Below are 23,055 nucleotides of genomic sequence, written 5' to 3'. Positions count from 1 at the left end.
ATGTTGTTGTAAAATTTAATTGACTTCAGTGCTAAAATGTGGGGAAGATTTGGGTTTTTTTATTCCTTTCTGGAAGGATGTTTTAAAAAAAATCTGTTAGTTATATCCCCTTCTCTATTGTGGTGGAATTTAAAGAGGCTCACGAAGGAAATGTTACCCTTATCAGGCCTTTTTTTTTTTTTTTTTTTGCTGTGGTTAAATTCCTACAGGTTTGTTTTTTTTAAACACACTAACTTGACTGGTTGAAGAGTTTGCATGCAGATAGTACACTCAATCTACCTAGACAGGGCTCTTGATTTTATGAAGTTGCTTGTACGTGTTTTCAAGCAACATAGCCAAGTTTTTGCTAGGAACAGATTTCACCGAGAGCCCTAGCTATTACACTTAAATAAAAACAGGGGGGAAAAAAGCCAGGATAATTGTTTCCATGTTAGTTAATATAATTGATATCTGTAAAAATAAAGCTTATGTGGTTTAAAGTAACAGTGTATTCTGAAATAAGTACCTTCAAGCATGTGTTTGCATACACATCTCTAGATAGCTCTGTAAAGAAATTGAGATCATACTCAGTGATGTGTTAATCTACATCTTATGATTGTATTAGAAATTGTTGATACATTGAGACTGAACTTTGCCTCACAAGTTGAGAGGATTCATTGACTTATAAAGAAACAAATAAAAACAATTGTGTGTTCATGGGGTTGGAAGGCATGACAAGTTTTGTAAAACGAGTATTACTAGTTTTAATTTGAGGTGGAGGCAGATAGAGGGAATTGAGTCCTTGCTGTACAACAGTTTCTCAACAGAATGCCTTGGGAAGGTACTTTTCCCAAGGCAGAGATGTTTTTCAACATGAGGGTTTAAGTAGTTAGAAGGAACTGGCAAGCTATGTTAAGTGCAGTGAAGCTGGATGACTAAACATACAATGAAACTTTGCTTTCCTAAAATCTCTTGATGATTTTAAAATTGATTCCTTCCCCCCCCCCCCCCCCCCCCCAAGGCTGTACTCCTGAAAAGGAGGCAGTTTACACTGTCTTTGAGGAAGGCTGTACGGCAAGTTCTCGCACACCGAACTACCGCAAACTTGAGTCTCAGCCAGGGTAAATTGGTCCAGCTCTAACAAGGTGGCAAATCACTGCAGTGTCATACTGACTGAAGATACCATTCAAACTGCTGTTGCCTTAATTACTTTGAAAATAGAGATCGTTTTATGTTCCCTGTGTTACCTTTAATGCTTTAATTTTTCTATTAAAGACCTGCTTATGGCAGTAAGGAAAAGTAGTTCAGGAGGTGAGTAGTAGCCAAAGGCTGTATACATGTCCTACTGTTGATCTCCCTCCACTTCTGTAGAGGTCCTGTGATGTTCTGCTCCATCATCTTACCCTCATTGCAGCTTTTTGGTAGAAGAAATGGAGGTGACTTAATCAGCAACTACTGTTGTTGAAAATAGTGCCAAATTTTCTGAAGTTTGTAATGAGGTGTCTAGAGCTAGTGAGACTATGGCTTCCAGCTGAACCTTCTTTCTCCCTGCAGTCTTGCACCTTGTGAAGCTCTCACTTAGGAGGGTTTTGGTGGCTTGCTTACTGAAGTGGAAAGATGTGGGTAGGCAGTGGTACAGTGCTGATACTAATATACCTTTGTTTGTTTTAAAAAATCCTAATAGTTGTCATGCAGAGTAGATGATAATTGTGCCTTAGATTGGGTGCATTAAATCCAACGAGAGCAGGGGCGCGCATGTGTTCAACTGTATTAGAAATGTGTATTCACAAGGCCAGGCCTATGAATAGCAGATGATGATCCTTCAGGGTTTATCATCCCATTCAAGTGGTATTAAGATTTTTGTCTCTGATTAGTGTACAGTGTTGTTTTTATCAAGTGTTACTACTTCTTTGTTAATACCCATTGAGGCTTACTCCGAATTTCCAGCATAAAAAGAAATAAAAATATGAAGAGTTTCCCTTTAGGACTTCTTGAAATAAAGCTATAGCAATTAGAAATGCCCTTTTCTTAAGATTTATCTTCTTGTCCTTCTTCAGTGGAGGGAAAGAAAGGCTATAGAAGAAAAATAAATCTGGTTTTGTTTGGAACCCTGTATTCTGTAACTATATGGAAAAGTAAATGGTTCTGTCTGGTTCAAATACAGATTTATTGTTGTATGATACCAGCATGTACACTGTCCTGTGTAGTTGAGTTCCATCTTGCTATTAATAGTGCAAATGCACTGTAAAGGTATGTGGGGGGGTGTGTATATATATTCACACTGTATAGAACGAACTACCTCCTTGCTGTGGAGCTCTGCCACTGCTTCTTATTAAAGAAGTCATCTTCAGCAGAGCTGATTGATGCACTTTTATCTAGGTGATGAAATATGATGGGGGATCGTTGCAGAAGGCATGGTATACAATCAGATGCTCTTACAACATATACATGGGTAAATTGTAAAAGGCTAAGTCTGAATGCTTGTCAGACATGTAAAGAGAGAGTGCTTTCCACTTAACTATAAAAAGTGATTTTAACCATTTATTGAAGTACTTGATACTGGTAGACCGCAAGACACGTGTAGCCAGCTCCTGTTGTTGTGTTCAGTGCTAAGGCTATGGGGTGTCTTGTTTTTGTTTCTTATAAGATTCTTAGGAGATAGGGGTTTAGGTTATGGGCTATTAAAAAACACCGACATAGTTCTCTAGTAAAAATGAATTATTGATTTTCTTAAAAGTGTGCTTCGAGTGAAGAAAGTCTCTTTGTCTGTTTATGGGTCTTCACCAGTATTTCAGCTGCTATGTTTGATATCGATTGGTTGGGGGGTTTTGGATGCTAAAAGGATTAGTGTGATAGAGCTAGAAAATACTGTTTTGTGGACTGTGGGGCTGAAATCAATTATTATGCTGAGCTTATCATGAAACATCACAAGTGTTATTGTTTCAAAGGCAAGCAGAGGTTTTATCACTGCTGCCACCAGGAGGTGTTGAATATCTGAGGTAATTTATGTAAGATGTGATGAGGGGGGTATAAGCCTTCTCAGGGCATGTGCTTGTGTTTCTTATAGAGAGGAACTAGAAATCATACTACTAGTAGCTGTGCTATACTGCAGTCTATGCGACTGTTTCCTTAGTTCCATGTGGATAATGTTAAGTCTAAAAGCTACTTTTTCTTCGTTTTGTGATGAACTGTAATCAGAGGACCTGCTCGTTAATCACTATGCAGATTTTTTTGCTTTTATGCAGCTAAAGGAAAACTATTCGGTTCAGCATTGACAGTGTGTAGCTAACAGAAGATAACTCTTCTATAGACATGTATGTGTTTCATATAGCTTAGTTTCTTGTGATAACTTCAGTTCAAATGATACAGTGGTCAGCTAAACTAGCTGAATGGGGAACAGAAATAAAATACAGACTCCTAGAGTGTCTCTTAAACAAGAAAAATCACTGTTAGCTGTCAATACTAGTGAGATAAAATTTCTGCTTTGCTATCTAAGGGTTGTACTGCTTAATTTATATGCTGTGCCCCAGAAATTATGAAGTAGCTAGCAGCTGTGGCTATGTGGAACCAGACAGATGCTGAATACAGGCTTTAGAGAAGTCTATGGGAAAATGGATGGAGCGTTATTACGAAAGCTTCACTTAAGTTGCTGCTCAAGATGTCTAATAGCTTATTTCTGTAATCTCTACTATGCTAAGTGGAAAACTAGTGATATTAGCAAGTATTTTAGTAGAATTTTATTTTTATCTTTGCTTTTATAGTGTTGAAATTTAACTTTGCTGCTCTTACAGCTAGATCTAGTTTGGCATAACGAGCACAGAGGATAAGTACAAACAGGCCAAATTTTTTTTTTTTTTTAATGGGACTTATGTCTCCATTGAGTTCTCTTCTATAAGACAGTTCTGGAGAGGATCTGTGACTCTTGGAAGACTCCAGACCTGAAAAAGAAAAATCAATGAGCCTTCTACATTACTGTTGAAGGGTGTTTCTGTCTGTGTGTGCAGAAGTAGAAAAAAGCGGAAGTACCTGAAGCTGTGAAGGGAGGTGGAGACTTCTGTATCCTCTGTTATTTCCTGCTGCCAACACAGAAGGAAAGAGTCATCTGTCAACAGATACTGTAAAGCAATGTTGTAGTGTCACGTATCAGGCAGATTTGATGTGATGGAGGATTTCTGACTGTAAAAATCAAGGTTTCTGCCCCTTCTTTAAAGTAGCTAGGACCTTGGGAGGTCATCTAGTCCAAGCCTCTGCTCAAAGTAAGGCCAACAAGATCAGGTCAACCTGTTGGTCAGGCTGATAAGCAGAGATTTCGTGGATTAACCCCAGACCATTACAGAAGCTTGCAATTGCCTTTCCTCTGAAAATAAGGTGTTGCTTTTGTTCTTTAGCCTAAATAGAAAGTGTTTATCTCCTTTCCCTTTGCATTGCATTTTCCAAACTTATTTTAGTAAATTTATGGTAAAATGTTTGACATGGATTTTTCAAAAGCTCTTCTGTAATACTTCCCTTGCAACAGTGTAATCCTAATTTTCTTTAGCCCAAACTAATCAGTTACTGTACAGCCGTTACATCTAAACATGCTCTGGAAATAGGTTCACTCTGTGTGCAGCCCATGCTGTTAAGTACTGTCATAAAGTTGCTTTTTCTGCCATTAAATAGCTCTCAATGTTAAACGTTTGACACAGTCAGGCTTGTTCTGACCAGTCTTCTGCTGTAAAGGTAAAACAGAGGAGGCTATTCTGAGGATGTCCTGCTAAAAGTAGCAAATAAATTACTTAAGCTAACCAGAGTGCTAAATTTGTATTCACTTATTTCCTCAAAATTTTTTTTTGGTAAGGCTTTGTTTCTTCAAATCTTTCCAACTTTTATTTAATCACAATTATTTAACTTACTAAAAGTAGCTCAAGGTGTCACTGCTGCGAACCAACTATTTTTCTCTTTGCTGGAGTAAATAATTGATCGGGTTTTTTCAAATCAGAATAGAAAAATAATGAGAAATGATGTTTCCCTGTATTTAGCAAGTAAATATGAATAATCTGAATATAAATTGTCATTATCTGAAATTGCAAAGTTTACCTGTGGGGAATGTTAATGATCCTCTAGCTTCCAAATTTGCTTGTAAGGTAGAGAACAATTTGCCTGGAGTTGTTCCTCACACAAGAGGAAAAAATCAAGTGTGTTCCTTGTCTTCTTCAGCATATTTACTCCTGGTAGTAGAATAGAATTCAGCTGCAGTTCACTGGCTTTACTAGAACCCAGGTGGATAAAATCTGTGACCAGGAGGCAGTTGGCATTGGCCATCAATGCAGTTCATAACTTGTTACTACACCAATTAGCCAGTATTGCGTTTTTTGTCTCTTCTAGAATTAATCTACACGCTTTCAAGAGTGATCCTTGAAGACAAGCATTTGAATACTTTCTCAATGAGCGTCTGACAAATATTGACAAAAATGTGTGTGTTTGCATGCCCGAAAAAGTGTTATTTGAAGATCTGCTTATACAGCTTCTAATTGCAGTATCTGGTCCTGTAAAGCATCTGTAAAATTTCCCTTGGAAAACTGTATTTGATTAACACCGACTAAAGGTCTGGCATCAGAAATCCAAGTGGGGTTTAGCGTTTCATTAAGGGAGTTGCAGGGTTGGTACAAAGAAGCTGCCCACGGTGCCTGTCTGTCCCATCTGGCTACGGCCCCAGTGCTCTTCATCTTTCACTTTGATAAATACAAAAAGTCACTTGGTCTCCGCATGTCTGACTCAAAATGCTTGTAGTAAGTCTAACTGTATAAAGCGGCGTTCGTGTGTATCTGCCTGCTGTTGTTCCTAATTCCATTAAAATGAGAAAATAGAGCTGTGAACAGGGCAGACAGTGGTGAGCGGCGCCTTAGCCTGGGAGGGGATCAGTGTTAATGCTGACTGCGGTTTATGCCTGATGTTAATTATTGATAGCTTATGGGACACTAGCGCAGAACCAATGCGGAAGACCACACAGTAACTAATCCTATGCTCCTCAAAGGGAAGGATTAGAAAACTTCCCTTGGACTAGGCGTTAAAAAGCATGTACCTTTGCATATTTGTTATGCTGGCCTCTGGCATCCAGCGCCATCTGGTTCTGTTTCTTTGTGCTGGGTGAAAGTTGTGAAGAAAGCGGGTATAACTTCATCTGTAGTTATCTGGGTGCTAAACAGCATCAGTTAGAAACGCTTTTATGAGTGGTTTTGCTAGTGCAAGACTAATCTGCCAACTCTTCCTCTGTCTGTGTTGTAACCGACACAGTTTTATTGTGCCTTGGGGTAAGTCGTCACCCTGCTCTTTGTTTCCACTCCTATGCTTGTGCAGTGGGAGTAATAGTCCCATTCCTTAAAATCAGTTTTTGGTTGGCCTTTTGAAGTGACAGGCAGTAACTGATGTAGGTGAGGTGGCGGCAGGGGCAGCGATGGCGGCGGCGAGGCCTGAGGCGAGCCCGAGGTGGAGCCGGGATGGCGCTGCACAGGGGGGTTCCCAGCCCAGGGACCCCCCACTCACAGCCCCAGCCGGAACCAGGAAGTCCGCGGCAACCAATCAGGCGCGGAGGGGGCGTGGCCAGGAGCCGTGCGGGCATTTAAAGGCGCTCAGAGCAGACACTGGGTTGCTCGGCGGGGCGGCAGCGGTGGGAAGGGCTGAGGTGAGCCTGAGGGGAGGGTTGGATGGCGCTCCACGAGAGGCAGAGGATCCCCTGCCCTCTTGTCACCGGGCAGAAGGAGGGGAACTGGGAGAGGATGGGGGTCAATGGGAGCAGGTACCTGCTCGGGGCAGCAGGAGAGTCCCCTCCAGACCTCCCTGGCCTTCCCAGGTGCCCGTACAGAACAGACAGGGGCCTCTGGAGACAGATGATGAGGGAATGGAGGATGCTGATAAAGCCCCCTCCAGGGAGTTGCCGAAGCAGCCAGCTCCATGTATCAAGACAGCTTCTGTGAGGAGCAAGAGGAGGGCGATAGTTCTAGGTTGTTCCGTTCTGAGGGGAACTGAGGGTCCCATGTGCAGGCCGGACCCTTCCCACAGGGAGCTCTGCTGCCTCCCTGGGGCCCGTGTTAGGGCTATAACCGGGAAGCTTCCTGGCCTGATAGGGCCCTCAGATTATTGCCCTCTTTTGATCTCACAGGTAGAGAGGGATGAGTTAGAGAGAAGAAGTCTGAGGGCAATGAGGAAAGATTTCAGGGCCTTGGGATAACTTGTCAAGGGTTCAGGAGCACAAATCGTGTTCTCCTGTGTCCCTCCAGTTTTGGGGGCTGATGGATGGGTTAACAAGAAGACCAGACAGATCAATGCCTGGCTCCAAAACTGGTGCTACCAGCAGGGCTTTGGGTTCCCTGATCCCAGTTTGATTTACAGGACCCCGGGCCTGCTGGCAAAGGATGGGAAAACCCTATTTTGAAAGGGGAAAAGGGTACTAGGCCAAGAGTTAGCAAGACTCATGGCCAGGTCTTTAAACTAGAGTTGAAGGAGGAAGGGGATAAGACCAGGCCCACTAGTAATGAGCCTAGGGGTAAAGGGCCAAGGATGGCAACTCCAGAAGGGTCTGAGCAGGGTCATTAAATTAAGGAAGTGTGGGCTAGAGGAGGGGGTAGTGAGGTGGATTGAGAGCTGGCTGTGTGACAGAACTCAGAGGGCTGTAATTAATGGAGCAGGGTCAAGTTGGAGGCCTGTAACCAGTGGTGTCCCCCAGGGGTCAATACTTGGTCTGGTTTTGTTCAACATAGTCATCAGTGACCTGGACGAGGGGACAGAGTGTATCCTTAGCAAGTTTGCTGATGATACCAAACTGGGAGGGCTGGCTGACACTCCAGAGGGCTGTGCTGCCATCCAGAGTGACCTGGACAGGCTGGAGAGCTGGGCAGAGAGGAACCTAATGAGGTTCAGCAAGGGCAAGTGTAGGGTCCTGCACCTGGGGAGGAAGAATGCCAGGCACCAATACAGGTTAGGGGTGGACCTGCTGGAAAGCACTTCTGAGGAGAAGGATCTGGGGGTCCTGGTGGCTAGTAAACTATCCATGAGCCAGCAATGTGCCCTTGTTGCCAAGAGGGCCAATGGAATCCTGGGCTGTGTAGGGAAGAATGTGGCCAGTAGGTTGAGGGAGGTCTTTCTCCCCCTGTACTCTGCACTGGTGAGGCCACAACTGGAATACTGTGTCCAGCTCTGGGCTCCCCAGTTCAAGAGAGACAGGGAACTACTGGAGAGAGTCCAGCACAGGGCAACAAAGATGATTAAGGGATTGGAGCATCTCCCTTATGAGGAAAGGCTGGGAGAGCTGGGGCTCTTTAGCCTGGAGAAGAGAAGGCTGAGGGGACACCTTATGAATGCTTATAAGTATCTAAAGGGTGAGTTGAAGGATGATGGAGCCGGACTCTTTTCAGTGGTTCCCAGTGACAGGACGAGGGGCAAGGGGCACAAGCTGGAACATGGGAAGTTCCATTCAAATATGAGGAAAAACTTCTTTCTGGTGAGGGTGCCAGAGCCCTGGAACAGGCTGCCCAGGGAGGTGGTGGAGTCCCCATCCCTGGAGATCTTCAAGACCCGCCTGGATGCAGTCCTGAGTGATGTGCTCTGGGCAACCCTGCTTTAGCAGGGGAGTTGGACTAGATGATCTCTAGAGGTCCCTTCCAACTCTGACAATTCCGTGATTAATGTGTGTTGCAGAGGTGTATACAAATTGAGCTGTGGAAAAGTATTTCAAAACGAGCGATTTACCTGTAGTGTTGTCTAGGAATTTCCAGGTTGTTCTTGTGCTATTGTACATCCACCACAAAGATCTGAGAAACAGGCAAGAAAAGCTTGTTCCCTGTCTTGTTCCACTGTTCAGCTGCTACTGGTTCACTGTGTCATTTAAGCCTTCTGTGCATAATAAGGAAGAGTAATGTGTTCCTAAAATTGCGAAGTTTTGGTTAAAACTCCCATATTAAGCCATGTTTTGCCTAACTTTGTTTAGAAACAGCTCAGCAATGCATTGTGTCTCTTCTGAAATACTGGGAGAGATGTCTTAAAGACACAACTGTAACTGAAAATGTTAGGATTATAAGATCTCTTCAATCACTGGCAGTGTCTTGAGTCTCAAAACGGTTATGAGAGAAGGTATAATTTTTTTCATGGAAAAGGTCAAGAATGAAAAGGCATTTGATCTAGAAGCTGATGTAGATTCCTTAGCACTTGGTGTTTCTTTGAAATACTGGGGAACTGTGGTCAGAAGATTTCTGGAAGAGTGTGAAGGAACTTAACAGGGCAGAGTAGAATAGGCTGTTAGCAGTTATACTTTCATTTTATACTTAAAACGATTAAAAACTAATTCAACATTTTGAACTAATTGCAACATTTAAAAGGAGAGTGGGGGTGTGTGAAGTCTGCTTAGAGTCCTGCTGGTTAGGATTTTAGATCTGCTTGCAGATCTGGGTATGGCTCCACAACCCTGCTGCAATTCGAGGCACCGAAAGGCAGCTTTAGCCATCCCTTCTTTAGCCTGTACCTTGGGAAAAGATAATGCTACCTCCCATGTGTACTCAGAGATGAAATGAGCTCGTTTTTTGGCTGCAATGCTGGCTCTTGTGAGCAGGGGTGAAGGGATTCAGCCTCAGAATATGGGATTACATCACTCGTTCCTGTGCCTGAAAATGACACTGCAGATACTCTTGATCTTTACGTTTTACTGATTTGCGTTAGAAGCAGCCTATGTACCTCATAGTAATTCAGTGTACTCACCAGAATTGTGGGCACTTGAATCAGTTACATTTGACAGTGTGTTACTAGTTTGGAGGAGGAAAAACCAACACCTACACCAAAAGGAACAATGAAAAAAAAAAAAAAACCAACCCCAAAAAGCCCTTCTCCCTCCAAACTGCAGTCAGGATAAGATCCTTAAAACCAAGTAACCCCTGTTTTATCTTTGTTAGCTTACAAAAACAAAACACAAAAAACAACCAAAAAAAACCCACCACCACCAAAAACCTCCTTTACCACTTTCCCAAAGACAAAACTTCATTTTCCCAGAAATTGTTCAGAAAAATGATAAAATAAGAGCAATTCTATCACTTTCAAGAAATAAAATAAATTAAGAACAGGAAAAGGGAGGATCAGTCCTCAAAATGGTAAATAGTATTTATAATATATTGGAGGAAATGCTGACAAACCAAGTGGGGACTTATGTTTTGCCTCATTCAAAGTAGGGCTGTGACCAGGATATTCTGCAGTGTTCTTCAGGAATATGCCTGTCCCTGTGATGGGAACTGTGCCATGCACCTCTAACATGCCTTCCCCCCAGCTGAAAAGATGTGTTGAAACAAAAGATAGTCATATGTCTTTGTGTTTGGTTTGGGTATTTCTAGTGCAACTCTGACAAAAAACAACACTGTTATAAGAAATGTAGAAGCCTGAGTAACACAAATTCTAAATGATGAAGTAGGAAAGAGTTTGTTGGATGGTAGAAGTAATGGTTGATGCAGCTGTTGGTTCCTTTACAGTCAGTAAGTAGTATCTTATTTTAATTCCTCATCCTTCTTGATTTTTTTTTTCTCTATTACACCGCACCTGCAACTTACTGACTAAATCACTCTGAGCAATAAACTGGTGTTCATTTCAAAGCAGGTGTTAATACCTAGGTCTGATTGAAAGCTCTACTTCAGGTGTGTGTGTAACTGCAAGCTGAGGGAGAACAGGACACAGACACCAGTTCTTCTTTGGGTAGGTACTGTATGTGTGTGGGCCCTGATACTAGTTTCTGTAGTTCTTGCTGCAAGGCATATATGTGGTCATATACATATACGTGTGCCCCAAATCTTATGGCACTGGAGTGCAATAGCAGTAGGCTTTCTTTTGCTTGTATGACTTAACAAATACTGATTCTTTTTGGCCTATGTCTTATCTTTTTTTCTTCATGAACAACTGAAAACATTAACTGGTGGAAGAGTCTTGACAGAAGTTTACATGTTCTTTTTTTCGTGTGTTTTTTTTTTTTTGTTGTTGTTGTAAGCCTGGTTGCTGATCCTGAAGGATCAGGTAGAATTTCCTTGTAGTCTCCTGCAGCTGGCTGCAACAGGCCTGTTTCCAGGCAACTAAACCCTGTGGTTAGTGGCTTCTTAGTATCTTTATTGATGGGGACTCATTCAGCTTAAGATGGGAAACATGCTGAATTATGGACAGAGAAAAGGCAGATTTAGAATCATGGAATGGTTCGGGTTGGAAGTGACCTTAAAGGTCATCGAGTTCCAACCCCCCTGCTATGGGCAGGGACACCTCACACTAGACCAATTCTGGTTGTTTATCAGATACTTGATTATTATTCTTTTTTACTGAAGTACAAATTTTTTTTAGTTGTTTTGGTTTTGCTTTAAAGTGAAGTATAGTTGGTTTGTGCCAAGAAGCAATGTTCCTCTTCAGTTTACTCAAAAGATGCATATCCTCGTATCTATATCTGTATACGCTCATAGAAGCTGGGATGAGAGGAAGTCTTACAGAAAACTGTCATCTTGGGCTAAACAGCCTAATGTGTGCTTCAGTAGTGTTTCAGTACAAATCAGAATTGAGGTTTCAGTATAATAACATATGAAAATTATTTACTTGGCTTTTTCAGCAGCAGAGGATAAAAGAGTCATTTTAAAGGTCCTTTTCCACAGGTGTTCTTCTTGAGACTGGTAAGTAGAAAAAGGAGGGGAGGTGAGAGAAAGTGGACATGGACAGACACAAACACTGAATAACAGATTGAACAGATGCAGCCTTTGTCCTTAAAGCCCTTATTAATTTTAATGTATCCCTTAAAATAAGGAATGAAAATACCTAGGAAAAGTAAATTATGAGTCTAGAACAGAAGGGCTTTAACAAATTTCCTACTGTTGTAGAAGGGCAGGTGAGAATGGGTGTTTCAAAATAGACACTGCAATGAAAAGGAAATGGTCTTGTATATTCAGAAAAAATGAATTTTGGACATCAGTTATGTAGTACGTTCCTAGAACTACCTCGCTTTTTAGAGGCTGTACTGTGTTGTTGAATTTTATTAGTCCTTTTCCGGCTGAACAGTGACAGGAAGTAACTACTAGACAGCAGGTGACATACATTATAACAGTTTTCAAATACAAAAGCTGACCAAAATGTGTGGAACCCTTGAATCATATTTTGGCATCCGATGAAAATCTGGTTTCTCAAAGGAAGACTACTATGACGTGTAACTTCTGTGCTGTGATTCATATGCTGTAAGCCCCAATTGATTGCAACCTTTTTTTAATCTTGAGAATTTTGCTTTGGGTAAGTTTGTAAAGTTCTTTAAACTTAAACCAAAAGTGTAACTGTACCAGGAAGAAGGCATGTTTCTAGATTGACTGTTGGCCAGGAGGAATATTGGATGCAAGTAAATGAAAGAAATAAGTATTTTCCTAATGGAAATCTGGTGTCTTTTTTTTTTTTTAGCCTGTAATAGGTTTAGCAATGACTCATCAAGCTAAAATGTAAAAGCACCATGAGTTATCTATTTCTGGGTAAAACAAATCAAAGAGAATCTCAAGCCAGATTTTGGGTTGATTTGCATACTCTCCCTACCCCATGAGTCCAGTGAGATCAGAGTTTAAATCAGGTCAGCATTTCGACTAGTTTCTGGGTAGTTCATCAGTTAAGACCGGTCTCATCAGCTATTATGATGGAAACCCTGTTGCTGAGTTTTACATGCTCCTGAAAAAGCTTAAAGGGCTTAATGACCTCTTAGAAGAGTCTTAGAACTGACCTGAGTGAGCCTGTGTAATACAACAGGGTGAACAGACGTATTCAAAGATAGTCAAAGAGATGGCTGTACCCTGAATTCCTGTTTAATAGCACAAACAGGGAAGGTGTTTAATGACTATGCTTAGATCAGAAATCTCCCTGGAATGCTTTGAAATGGACAGTCCTCAAAGTAACAGTTGACATTAGTGTGTGGTGGAGCTGATGACAGGCCTGTCATCTTAGTCCCAGAAATGAGTGGTGAGTTTGAGGTGAGCTTTCTCAAATTTTCCTCTTCAGTAAATACCAGTCTGAAATCTTCATGGAAAACAAAGTCACATTTTTAATATAAAAACAACTTGACATTTTTCAGTATACTTTTTAATGAGCATAGCTCTGAGCTATCTTATAATGAAATTTGCTTAAAAGTGGAACAGGCTGGTGATACTTGGCAGAACAACATGGCATATGGTAAAACAGTTGTGATTTATTGGCAAGCACTCTCATTTTGGAAAGAGTGGCTTTCAGCACAGCGGCCTGACTCGATTGAGCCCTGTCTCAATATTCAGGGCTTTAAGGGAAAAAAACCACCTGCTGAGCAGTGTACACGGGTTACTTTAAAACGTAAGGCCTTTCAATAAGGGTAGGACAAGAAACTTTCTATTTTATTCTGTTTTACATGCGGCATCTGATTTTTTTCTAGCTCTTTGTTCCTTTTTTCACCTTTTTTTAGAAATGTCAGAATACTCAGTAGCTTGAAGGTAAGTGAGCGTTTTTAACTTGTACAAGGTGGGATTTCTGCATCTGGCAGACCCACTTCTTTCGTTGCAGCTGTCTGTGCACTCATATGTGGACTGCTTGTGCTTGATAACATCTTGCAAAAACTACGGCTGATGTTATGACTGTCAGGACCATGTCATAGGATTGCATCTGTAGACTGAGTGCAGGAGGAGTGACTGGGATTGACTTTACAGCAGCCTGACACAATTCCAGTTGCATTTACGGTGGACATCTTACTATATCACAGCAATAGTTAATAGTAATATCTTCTCATTTTCCTTTGCAAAGAGCAGCTTCCTCTCGAGAGACAAGTGCCGGTCTTCCCTTGGATGAGGAGCTCTCCTAAGGAGAGTTCTTTGTAGCCATTATTCCAGATTTGTGACAGAAGGCAAGCAAATGACATAGCTGTGCTTGATGATTCTAGAAGAGTACACCCATGTTATCATTTTTTGTGACCAGCATTGTAGGACTACTTTTCAGATTAAAATCTTAAAAGTATCTGATTGGCAGCTTTCTATTTCACTTGTTTTCTCATCCAGCATAGTCATGTTTTTCATTGAATACAAGACCTTAAAATCTGTATGCATATGTGCATATTAGCCTAGATACAGAGCTTGGAAAAAGGCCTAGTGAGCATGCGGAAAATAAAATGCAAAGTATTTATATTTTGTTCAAAGTTTATTAAACCACAAATCGTGAGTATTCTCCAGCTAAACATTATGGGTCTCAGTTGTATTTTTGTCTAATGCAAGGTGTGGGTGGAACCCAAACAAAAAGATGTGTTTTTTTTTTCTGGTAAATTTTCAGAAATACACAATTACGTCAGGATTTCCCGTGCTATTAATTTACTGACATATGGGAAATAGGAAATGAATTCCTAAAGCCTGTTTTGGGCACGGCTTGCTGTTCTTCACATGTGCAGTCATAGGTGGAAATTCCTGCCAGTAATCAAAGGAGGATTGTGGTGCTGTGACTGTTTCTTAGTGGCTCAAAGAAATAATTGTTGAGTCTAACTTCTTGTGGTGGGGAAGAGAGGGTGAGTTTTGTGAGAAACACGCTCACTGTATTGAATTTTAGTCAGGGACAAATTTGGTGGAGCAAAGATTATTTATTACAGCGCTGGGAGCTACACAGGGGATTTCTCCTCCCATGGCTCACTTTCTTCTTACAAATGCTTGTTTTTATTTCTTATTACTCATATGTATTCATGTATTTTTCTCAAAAAATAATTTGCATAACCAATGAGTTATCAGAATGCAACCCACCCCCAAACATGCCTCCTCCCTCCTAGCAGCGCAGGCGCTGTGCTTCCTCAGGGGTCCTCCTGGTGGTTGTCGGAGGCAGGCTCAAAGTCTCCATCACCATGTCTTTCTTGTGGCTTCTCCATTCTTTATATGACTGACACCTCTCTGGTTATTTTAGCTAACGACACCATCCCTTGTTTTGCAACAGTTCGCTACTTTCCACTGTTGCTTCCACCTGATATTTTGTCTAACACTGTCCATTTTCCAACCGCGTAGCAGGCACATACCTATTTTAGCGGAAGCCATAGCAAGCACATATCTATTTTAGTTGAAGCAAAATTTTCTTGCTAAATTACTTATTACAATTCCACCCTTTTTCTTTTCATCATCTAATTTTCCTGAAGCGTTTTACATTAATCTCGTAGGATTCTTCCATTTTAGCAAGAACTTGAGTGGCCTTCTCGAGGTTTTCGGGTTTTTTTGGGTGGTCTTCAGATCATGATTTTTCTGAGGCCCTGATGCTGCCATTTTTGGATCTATCGGCATGGCCGTTAGTTGCATCCCTTGGACTACACTGTGAATTAATCTTATGAAACAAGGTATTAAACAAGGCAGAAATAAGAAATCTGCTAAGGCACACAGCAAAATCAGTCCTAATTTCTTTCACCAAGTGACCCCTAGCAATCCATCCCACCAACTGACATCTGCTATTGATCTCCATTTTTGCACTGGTACATGTGCTATTTTCCAGATATCAGTAGCGATTTCTCGTACTGCATCTCCATTATCATCAATCTTTAAACAACAATCAGATATGTTAAATTTTCCACACGCACCCCCTTCTACTGCTAACAGATAGTCTAGTATGAGCCGATTCTGGTAGACTGCTGCCCTTGGCTGAGTTTGTTGGTGAGCTAACAGTTCTAGTCCTGAAGCTGTTTTGTTAGTGATCAGCTTAACTACCGCTTGCAGTCTTATAATCCAATTCAGCATATAGATGGGGGTTCTATGCCCCCAGCTACCGTCTTGGGCCTATGTGGCTGGCCCATATGTCTCTATGATTCATTGAAGGGTCCGCTCATCTTCTCCCCACTTTTGATGCCCTCCTATTATGTCCCGCTTCTGTCTCTTTAAGCTTTCATACACTGGTACTCTTAGCTCGTCACCATCTTTAGATGGTAGTAGGAGAAATCCTGGTTGAATTATTCCTCAGGTGCAGGTCCCTCCCCAGTTAGGTGGTAATTCTGGGAATGCCTGGTTTCCACATATCCAGAACAACCCATTCGGTGCCTGCCAAAACCTTTTTGTTGTATCTTCTATATTTTCCCAATATTGCGAGATGTCTTTTATTCCTGAGAATGGATTCATACCCTCTTTCTTACATCTAAAAAGGCTACTGTTGGTTACCTGGGTAGAGTTTTTGGTCTCATTTTGAAATGTTAGATATGACCTTGGTTTCTGAGGAAACCAAGTTTGGGTAGAGTTTGAATCTATCTTTAAGATTCTTTTACATGGTGTCTCCCCCACCCGATCTGTAAAGTTGTCTCCATCCCGGGTCAAACAGACTTTTCCAATTACCACAGAACTTAACACCCACCCATTAGGTCATCTTTTTCCCCTCATGGTAAGTGTATAATTCCATTCCAGGATCTCAACAGGACTTCAACTTGTGCCTCTCCACAACCACTCTTCAGTCATTAAAGGTCACCTACAGACCCAGCAGCCAGTCAAATTCAATTCTTTAGCTATTTCTGTTGCTAGATTTAAAAACAAGTTCTGCCCGAGAATGGGGAATCCCAACTCTTCTTGCAACTGTTTTTGTTTTTTCTGGTATATATTCTCATTTTGTATTTCTAATTCTTTTTCTTTCTGTTTTATAACCTTTGTCACATTCTTCATTATTTCTTCCTTTACCATATCTTGTACTCCCCCTCCGTCTGGAATATCCCAGTGACCTGTTTTGGTGAAGCAGAGCCATTGTTCTCCTCTAGGACATCCTACTCCTAATCTTGTTCCACCTATCCCTAAGTTCTGTCCAACTCCATATTTTTGTCCACTGTATTTGCACACTCTTAAGCTCCCACGGTTATAACATTGGTGATTGATATGTGTATGCATGGTCATGGTATAAAAGGACTGTCTACCTCAAGAGACAGTCTGATAGCGCTTCTGGCATTCGTTGCCGGATGCTAGAGAGACCGCTAGTGATAATAATACTAGGAGTGGAGGTCCAGCATGACTTACAGTCCTGCCTCTCGTGCCTATTGGGGTGCCTCCAACAGCCGAGAAATATTTCTTCTTGGCAGCGAGTACAGAGGCCAACCTGGTCTTGCCCTCCATCCTCTCTAGTTTGGTATCTCTGACTTTTGTGGTAAGATAAAGTTCTATCTGCGGTCTTAGAACTCATTACAGTTGATATCTCAAAGATCTAGATACATTCTGGTTGAGCCACTCTACTTTAAGTATTTCTCAGTGGGTTCTACAACAATAGTATCTTATCCATTTACACTTATCTATTGGGGTTGTATACCCACATCGGATACACCGAAGATCATTGACTTGGGAGAGATACTGCTCTTGTCTGCCATGGGGACCTAGAATGAACTTATTACAATTATTGCACTTAACCTGAATATATAAGCAAGAATTACAATAGCAGCAAAGCTGGGTCGAAGACATTTGGTGCCACCCTAGTCTGAGGGTGCTTCTGAGGCTTTCGCTGTCTGTTGCTCCCATGCAGCAGTGCTGAGTCTCATATGTCCTCTGAAGACTCTCCAGGGCTTTTACCTGTCAAGACAAAAAAACAAGAGACTTCCATCTCATGGTTAATTTCAAGGGGTCTTTGTGTGTCTCCACCACCCAATCCTCAGGTGGCTCTACTCGTCCTTTTACTCGCATTATGTGGGTCCACCCTTTTTCTTCTGTTCGATTTGCTGTTTCAGTGGTTAGTAGCACCTGGAAGGGTCCTTCCCAGGTAGGCTTTAAAGTTTCTTCCTTCCATGTTTTTACTAATACCCAATCTCCTACCTGGATATTGTGCATTTTAAGTTCTAATGGAGTGGTTTGTGGGAGTCTCCCCTTCTCTTGGAGTTGCTCTAATGTGTTTACAATGGTCAAAACATACTTGTGAGCGTAGGACTCTCCTAGTTCTGGGACAAGAATCCTTTCCCTATTGCCCATGTAGGGGAGTCCGAACATCATTTCATACGGAGAGATCCCCAAGTCTCTTCTTGGGGCTACTCTGATCCTCAGTAGTGCCAGAGGCAAACATTTTGTTCGCGGCATCTGTGTTTCCATAGATCATTTAGTTAGGGTTCGTTTTAGCATCTGGTTCATTCTTCCTACTCATCCTGAACTCTAGGGATGCCATGGAGTATGTAAGTCCCATTCTATTCCTAACGCGTTCTTTTCCATTAAGATAAACACTCGTTGATCTCTCTCTTGCTTGGGACACTCTTAAAATGTCCTTCTTGCCCACAATAATAATACTTTCTGCTGTCTGGGGCTCCTGGTTTCATCCATATGGGCTTTTTGAGTGGCGGCAGATGGGCTCCCTGTATCTTGTATGGTCTCATCCCTGGCCTCAGTTTCTGGGGCGCCCTATCTTTAGTCTTTGTTATTTCTTTTACAGTTGCTACCGTTAGTTTCGCTTTTGCCTTCTGCTTCTCCTTGTCGTGCCTCACATTATACTTTTTGTGCTTCTCATAACAACTCATTGATTCCTCTCTCATGCCAGTCTTCCATCTTTTCCAGTTTTTTCCTTATATCTGGCCAGGCATGGGTGACAAAACTTACTTTTAATAATTCCTGGCCAGCCACAGTCTCTGGGTCAATCTCAGAAAACTGCTGAATATTCCTTTGGAGCCTCTCCAACCATTCCGTCGGAGATTCTTCTTTCCCTTGTTTACTATCAAAGGCTTTGGTCACGTTTGACCCCCTCGGGGCTGCCTCTTTTATTCCCCTTATAATTTCTGTCTGATAATAAGACATGTTTCTTCTTCCTACGGGGTCATTTTGATTCCAGTCAGGTCTTTGTAGGGGTAACTTTTGGTCCCCCGCAACCCCATGAATGTTTTCCTCTTCCCATATTCTCATCCCTGCTACACGAATCATTTGTCTGTCTTCAGGGGAGAGCAAAGTTCCCATGATGGATTGCATTTCTTCCCAAGTACATACATTTGGACCTAAATCAGCCTAATTGTTCTGACAAACCTAGGGCATCTTCCAACAACTTCATCTCTTTCTTAAAGTTCCTGACTTCTGTACTGGTTAGGGGCACATTCACAAATCCTACCCCACTTTGAGCTCCTGGCATCGGAACCTCCCGTAAAAGGTGCAGCCCGATTGGTTCCGCCATCTCCTCATTTTCTTCCACTATGGACTTTTCCACTTCTCGCCTCCTCCTTCTCTGGCTCTCCCTTCTAACGGGGGCCTGAGGCTCTCCCGTGCCTTTAGGAAGGTCCGGGTTATATGGGGGAGGAAGGCATTCAAGAGGGTCCTAAACTGGTCCCTTATCCTCCTCCTCCTTCCATTATTGTATTCCTGATTTAAAAATTCTTACATCCCCCTTCCAACACGCTGCATATTCACGCTCTTCCTGATCGAACGGTTCTTTAGAATTTACATACAGATTTAGCGCTTGGCACACCCATCCCTCCATAGACTTATACTTTGGCCAATACAACTTGTCCGGCCTTATGGGCTCTTTGGTCTATTCAAACATATGATAATCGATCATCTTTGCTTTGTCCTTACCCCGGGTGCAGGATACTCCTTCCTGCCCCCATTGTAATAACATCCTCCCTAATGGACTGTCTGGAGGTATTTCTGGAATTCCTTGATCAGCCTTTCCCTTAAATACTTCTTTTACTTTTTCCTTGTCCCATTTTTTTCCCGGGAGATCTCTCAACTCCAGCCTCTCGCTTCATCTCTTCACCGGCTGGTCTCCTCGCGGAAATATGGAACCATGGTTAGAAAGACTCTGCACTCGCTTCACAGATCTGGTCTGCGTCTCAGTTCACACCACTCTCAATCCCTCGTCACCCAGCTGCCCGAGTAATACTTAACAGTCAACTTTCTTGCCTGGATCTTGTGCACAAGTATTACCGGCTGCCGCGGTTATCTCTGGGACTCCTCTTTGGTCCAAGAGTCCCTCCGCTGGGCGGTCACTGCCGGTCCGTCGCCATGGACGAGGAGAATCTGAGGATTGGTGAAATCAGCAGTGGCGTGTCGTCCTGGTTTACTCACCCATCTGAGGCTCCGAACGTAGGCTTCAGGGATCCCGGACGAGCACCCAAATTGTGAGAAACACGCTCACTGTATTGAATTTTAGTCAGGGACAAATTTGGTGGAGCAAAGAATATTTATTACATTATATTGTACATTATCTAATTATAATATATTTAATATGTGTATATAATATATTAAATATGGTGTGTTTATACATTATATTATATACATTATAGTTATTACAATGCTGGGAGCTACACAGGGGATTTCTCCTCCCATGGCTCACTTTCTTCTTACAAATGCTTGTTTTTATTTCTTATTACTCATACGTATTCATGTATTTTTCTCAAAAAATAATTTGCATAATCAATGAGTTATCAGAATGCAACCCATCCCCCAACATGCCGCCTCCTTCCTAGCAGTGCAGGTGCTGTGCTTCCTCAGGGGTCTTCCTGGTTGGAGGCAGGCTCAAAGTCTCCATCACCATGTCCTCCTTGTGGCTTCTCCATTCTTTACATGACTGACACCTCTGTGGTTATTTTAGCTAACCACGCCATCCCTTGTTTTGCAACGGTTCAGTACTTTCCACTGCTGCTTCCATCTGATATTTTACCTAACACTGTCCATTTTCCAACTGCGTAGCAGGCACATACCTATTTTAGCAGAAGCCATAGCAAGCACATACGTATTAGTTGAAGCAAAATTTTCTTGCTAAATTACTTATTACAGTTTTTAAATACGTCTATGCTTTAGGTACTGTTTTCTTTGTCAGAGTTCAGTGTTGTAATAACATGTAGGATCTGGAAAAAGGATTATATAAAGCTATTGGATTATTTTTTTTTAAGGGTATGGCAAGGCTGAAATACCACAGTACTCTCAGAGGAGAGGTCTGTCACTAGTGGCACATGTTCCAGGTCACATGGGGAAAGAATGGAGCAACTATACAGGAAAAGTAGCAATTATTTTCACAGTTTGGTCAGATGTTAACCCATATTACAGATCTCTGGCTACGTCCCAGACTCATGGGCTCATGAGTTATTAGTCTATTTTTTAAAATGAAAGATTCTTGTCCTTATGGTTGTGGAGCATGAAATAGAGTGCTCTGAAGAGTACCTTAGAGGGCAGAGCTTCACTGAGGCAAATGCCCTTTGAATTAGGGGGCATGGCTACAAGCTGTCTCAATTATACTGGTCTGCAGGCATGTGTGTAGGGAGGGGTGGTCTGGCAAGAGTGAAGGAAAGAGGTAGAGTCAAGTCTCGGTTATCCTCACTTGAACGGGTTGCTTTTTAACTAATTAATAACTCTGGATCAGGAACTTAGTGATGATATAATCAAACGAGCTTTTGGTATTACGCACATTCAGTCTAACCCTTGCTTTTTCACAAAACTGAGAACGGCTGGTCCTGAGTTCAGTATATGGTGAATTGGTAATACACTGGGAAATACTGATAGTTTTTTGTTTGTTTTCAGGAATTATCTTGCATTATAGCATAGCAAATATGCAATTACTGAGATTTTATAAAAACCCTTACTGCTACATCCTGTCAAGCTATCTTCAGTATTTAAAAGATTTTCTAAGCTTTTTAAGGAAATAAATTAATGATTGCCTTATTTGGGGGTTTTGACCAGAATGCTATAGGAACTTTTCTTTTGCCTTGAGTGTAGGCAATGAGAGGGGTTTCCAATTAGTGAAATTTATTGCTTAGTTATGATTCATCTCCTGAAATCAGCTACACAAATTTGAATCATTAGTTCTGGATGTTTTCCATTAAATTTTTATAAATTTCTGTTTAGTGTTGGACAACAAATACAATATCCTTGGCAAGATGCACTTTTTCAGTATGGGCACATGTTGAAGACCCTAAACCTTGAATGTAAGGGATCAGTTAGGACTTGTTGTGGTTTGGACCAGATTGGCCTGATTTACCTCAAACTAGGGCAGGACTGTACTTCGATTGGCATTTATTAGACACTAAGTTGTGGTTCTGCAAGTTAGATGATATTGTAGCAAAAGTAGAGAGGGAAGATGATGTTTCATTGACAGTTAAAAAGGCAAATCAGCGTGTAGGGTTTTTGAAATGTGGAGCAAGTGTTATTTAACCTAGTTTGAATGTTACTACATCATTTGATTATAAGTTTATCTGAGTGTGGGCAGTGGGGAATGTATACTCTATAAGCTGAGCACTGCATGAGCAAAAGGTGCCACGTAATTCCTGCCTGAAAGAATTTCTAGTCTGTAGCGGGTTGCCTCATCCTGTTAATTATGCTCACAGTTAAATGCTAGATCTGTTGGCAGTGTTATTGCTCAGGTAAAATTAAGTAGCTGATAATGTGTTGATAGCATATGATGATTCACACTTTTGGGTTAGTCTGCTTTAATTGGCTAAATAAGGTTTACAAAAGGTTTGGATTTTTTTAGAACTATAATTTGATATTTTTTGCTTTTGTTGTAGGGTTGACAGCTAGTTAAAAGAATTAACAACTATTTTCCCTTGGCTCTCTATTTGAGAGCACTCTTTATGCATAAACCCCCTAAAAGGTGACAGTCCAGAAAATATCTAATATATCTTCTCATTTGAGAGATGGTCGACTGTATGGGACTTTTATTATGGCTTTAATGTGAGTAGAAGCAACTTCTGCATTTTGAAGTATAAATAAGAAAGCTGAGATATGAAGTTCATTTTCACTGTGAAAGAGCCATGGGCTTGAGAAAAGCTGATTGTGATCCCTAACTCATAAAGAGCAACACAAAACTGTATATGTCACCTGGTAATAACCTTCACCTGTACAGTGTCAATAAGAATCACTCTGGGTACAAAGTACCTCTAGTTAGAGTATATTATGCATTTTATTCATTTCATCCTGCTATGAACAGAAATGTAAGAGTAACTTTTTTTATCTGCTCGAATCCTAAGGTTTTTAGTCTTTGTTAGAAGAAGTATGCAAGTACTTAGGACTTTTCTCGGAAGGTTTTCTCATCAACATCGAAACTTGCACCTTATCTTAATGCATAACATGTAGTAAGAGAAAAATATATATATATAAAAATAATATATAAAATATATAAGAGAAAAATATATATCGGAAAAAGTCAAGCTTTTTTCTGATATAGCCA

General features: G+C 41.4%; 1 protein-coding gene across 23 annotated transcripts in view; it reads left to right on the top strand.

The window, feature by feature from the left end:
- The window catches only part of NRXN1 (neurexin 1), a 728,940-nt gene that overhangs the window by 160,760 nt on the left and 545,125 nt on the right, over positions 1–23,055 (top strand). For 4 of the 23 annotated variants that reach the window (XM_074168412.1, XM_074168424.1, XM_074168410.1 and 1 more), the window contains exons 6-8: positions 7,572–7,579; positions 12,040–12,060; positions 22,134–22,139. The exons of the other annotated variants lie outside the window; for them this stretch is intronic. In XM_074168412.1, the coding sequence (XP_074024513.1) occupies positions 7,572–7,579; positions 12,040–12,060; positions 22,134–22,139 (35 nt within the window). The remainder of the gene's footprint in view (positions 1–7,571; positions 7,580–12,039; positions 12,061–22,133; positions 22,140–23,055) is intronic. 23 annotated transcript variants of the gene reach the window in all.

The sequence above is a fragment of the Numenius arquata genome, chromosome 2 (genome assembly GCF_964106895.1).
Source record: "Numenius arquata chromosome 2, bNumArq3.hap1.1, whole genome shotgun sequence".
Classification (NCBI taxonomy): Eukaryota; Metazoa; Chordata; class Aves; order Charadriiformes; family Scolopacidae; genus Numenius; species Numenius arquata.
Note: the sequence above shows the minus strand (reverse complement) of the source record. Positions and strands in the feature narration are given on the sequence as shown.